Genomic DNA, 1,307 nt, shown 5'->3' with positions numbered 1-1,307 from the left:
GCCCAGGATAGAGAAAAGTGGGGGGTGTTTGTCCGTGGCCTATACCCTGGTGCAGGGTGAGAAAGGCAATGATGATGATGATGACCCTAACAAAAGGCATACCTTTTTAAGGGCAAGGAAGGGGTTAATATTACTGACATGATCTGTTTCAGTTTTGAAAGCTTGTAAACCATGATGTTAGGGATGAATACAACAAAGGGCACTAATGAGAGAAACTGAACAAAACGAACGCCTTTAGTCATAAAACCCTATACTACATACATACATACAAAGTAGCTGCAAGGGGTGGCCCTACAGAAAAGATAAGAATTTTCTAGTTTTCAGCAAAGGACTTTAAGTTAGATCTAAAAACTGGATATTCATATAAATTAGTTTGGGAATCAAATAAATGTCACTACTGGCAGTTTCTGAGATGGGTTGTTCGACACTAAGACATGTTAACAAAAGTTATCCCAGCAGAAATAGCTATACTTAAAGTAGAATATGACCGCTAAAAGGCTGACATTATAACACTATTGTGGTTACCCATTTCAGGTTCGCAAAATTGTTTTAAAGAGCAAAGAAACCCATTTCAGTATATAACAATTTTACTGTAGTTTGAACACAGCAATACTTTTACAACAATAACTCACTTGGCTTTTTTTTATCTCTTTATACATTGCTTCTTTCAGCACTTTTTTTATTGGGCACATATAGCAGACAGACAGCTGACAAGAACATTTTACACATACCTTCCCACCCACATCAGCTTTCTTTTTATTTTTGCTTGGTAAATAGAGAGAATTTAAGGGCTTCATGACACATCATGACAGTAGATTGGATTTCTTAAAATAGGTAACTGATATCAAATAAATTATTGTCCTGATAAAAATTTGAAAAATTGTTTAACTGTTGATTCTAATTTCCTATCTACTCCTTCCTTAACAACTAGAGAAACTACAGTCACCATGAGCATATCAGTTAAACTACATGTTATTAGAGTATAAGAAGTCCATGCAAAGAAATCTCACCTGAACAATCACACTTGTATCGAACCATATAGTCTGGGCAGTAGAATCCGAAAGTGGGGTTACCATCACATTCCAAGCCATTCTGCACAGTGCAATTTGCTATTGGTAGAGTAGCAACATTATTTTGAGAGCTGTTAGTCTTGCACTCAATATCAGAAATCTTGCCTCCCGGACAGAAGTTGTTCAGTTCAGTATCAGTCAGTTTTTCATATTCACCAAGGGAAGGGTTTGGTGAATGTTTGTTCACCCAACCAGACCATCCACTAAAACAAGGTTCTGGAGAAAATGGTGTCGGGG

The 1,307-nt window shown here is 37.0% G+C and overlaps 1 protein-coding gene across 1 annotated transcript in view; it reads right to left on the bottom strand.

Annotated features, from left to right (window-relative positions):
* LOC101853663 (mucin-5AC) overlaps positions 1-1,307 on the bottom strand; it is a 69,361-nt gene that overhangs the window by 1,241 nt on the left and 66,813 nt on the right. Inside the window, exon 36 of the mRNA XM_013085355.2 lies at positions 1,011-1,109. Coding sequence (XP_012940809.2) covers positions 1,011-1,109 — 99 coding nt within the window. The remainder of the gene's footprint in view (positions 1-1,010; positions 1,110-1,307) is intronic.

The sequence above is a fragment of the Aplysia californica genome, unplaced genomic scaffold (assembly GCF_000002075.1).
Source record: "Aplysia californica isolate F4 #8 unplaced genomic scaffold, AplCal3.0 scaffold00015, whole genome shotgun sequence".
Classification (NCBI taxonomy): Eukaryota; Metazoa; Mollusca; class Gastropoda; order Aplysiida; family Aplysiidae; genus Aplysia; species Aplysia californica.
The sequence above is the reverse complement of the archived record's forward strand: the minus strand, read 5'-3'. Positions and strand labels throughout refer to the sequence as shown.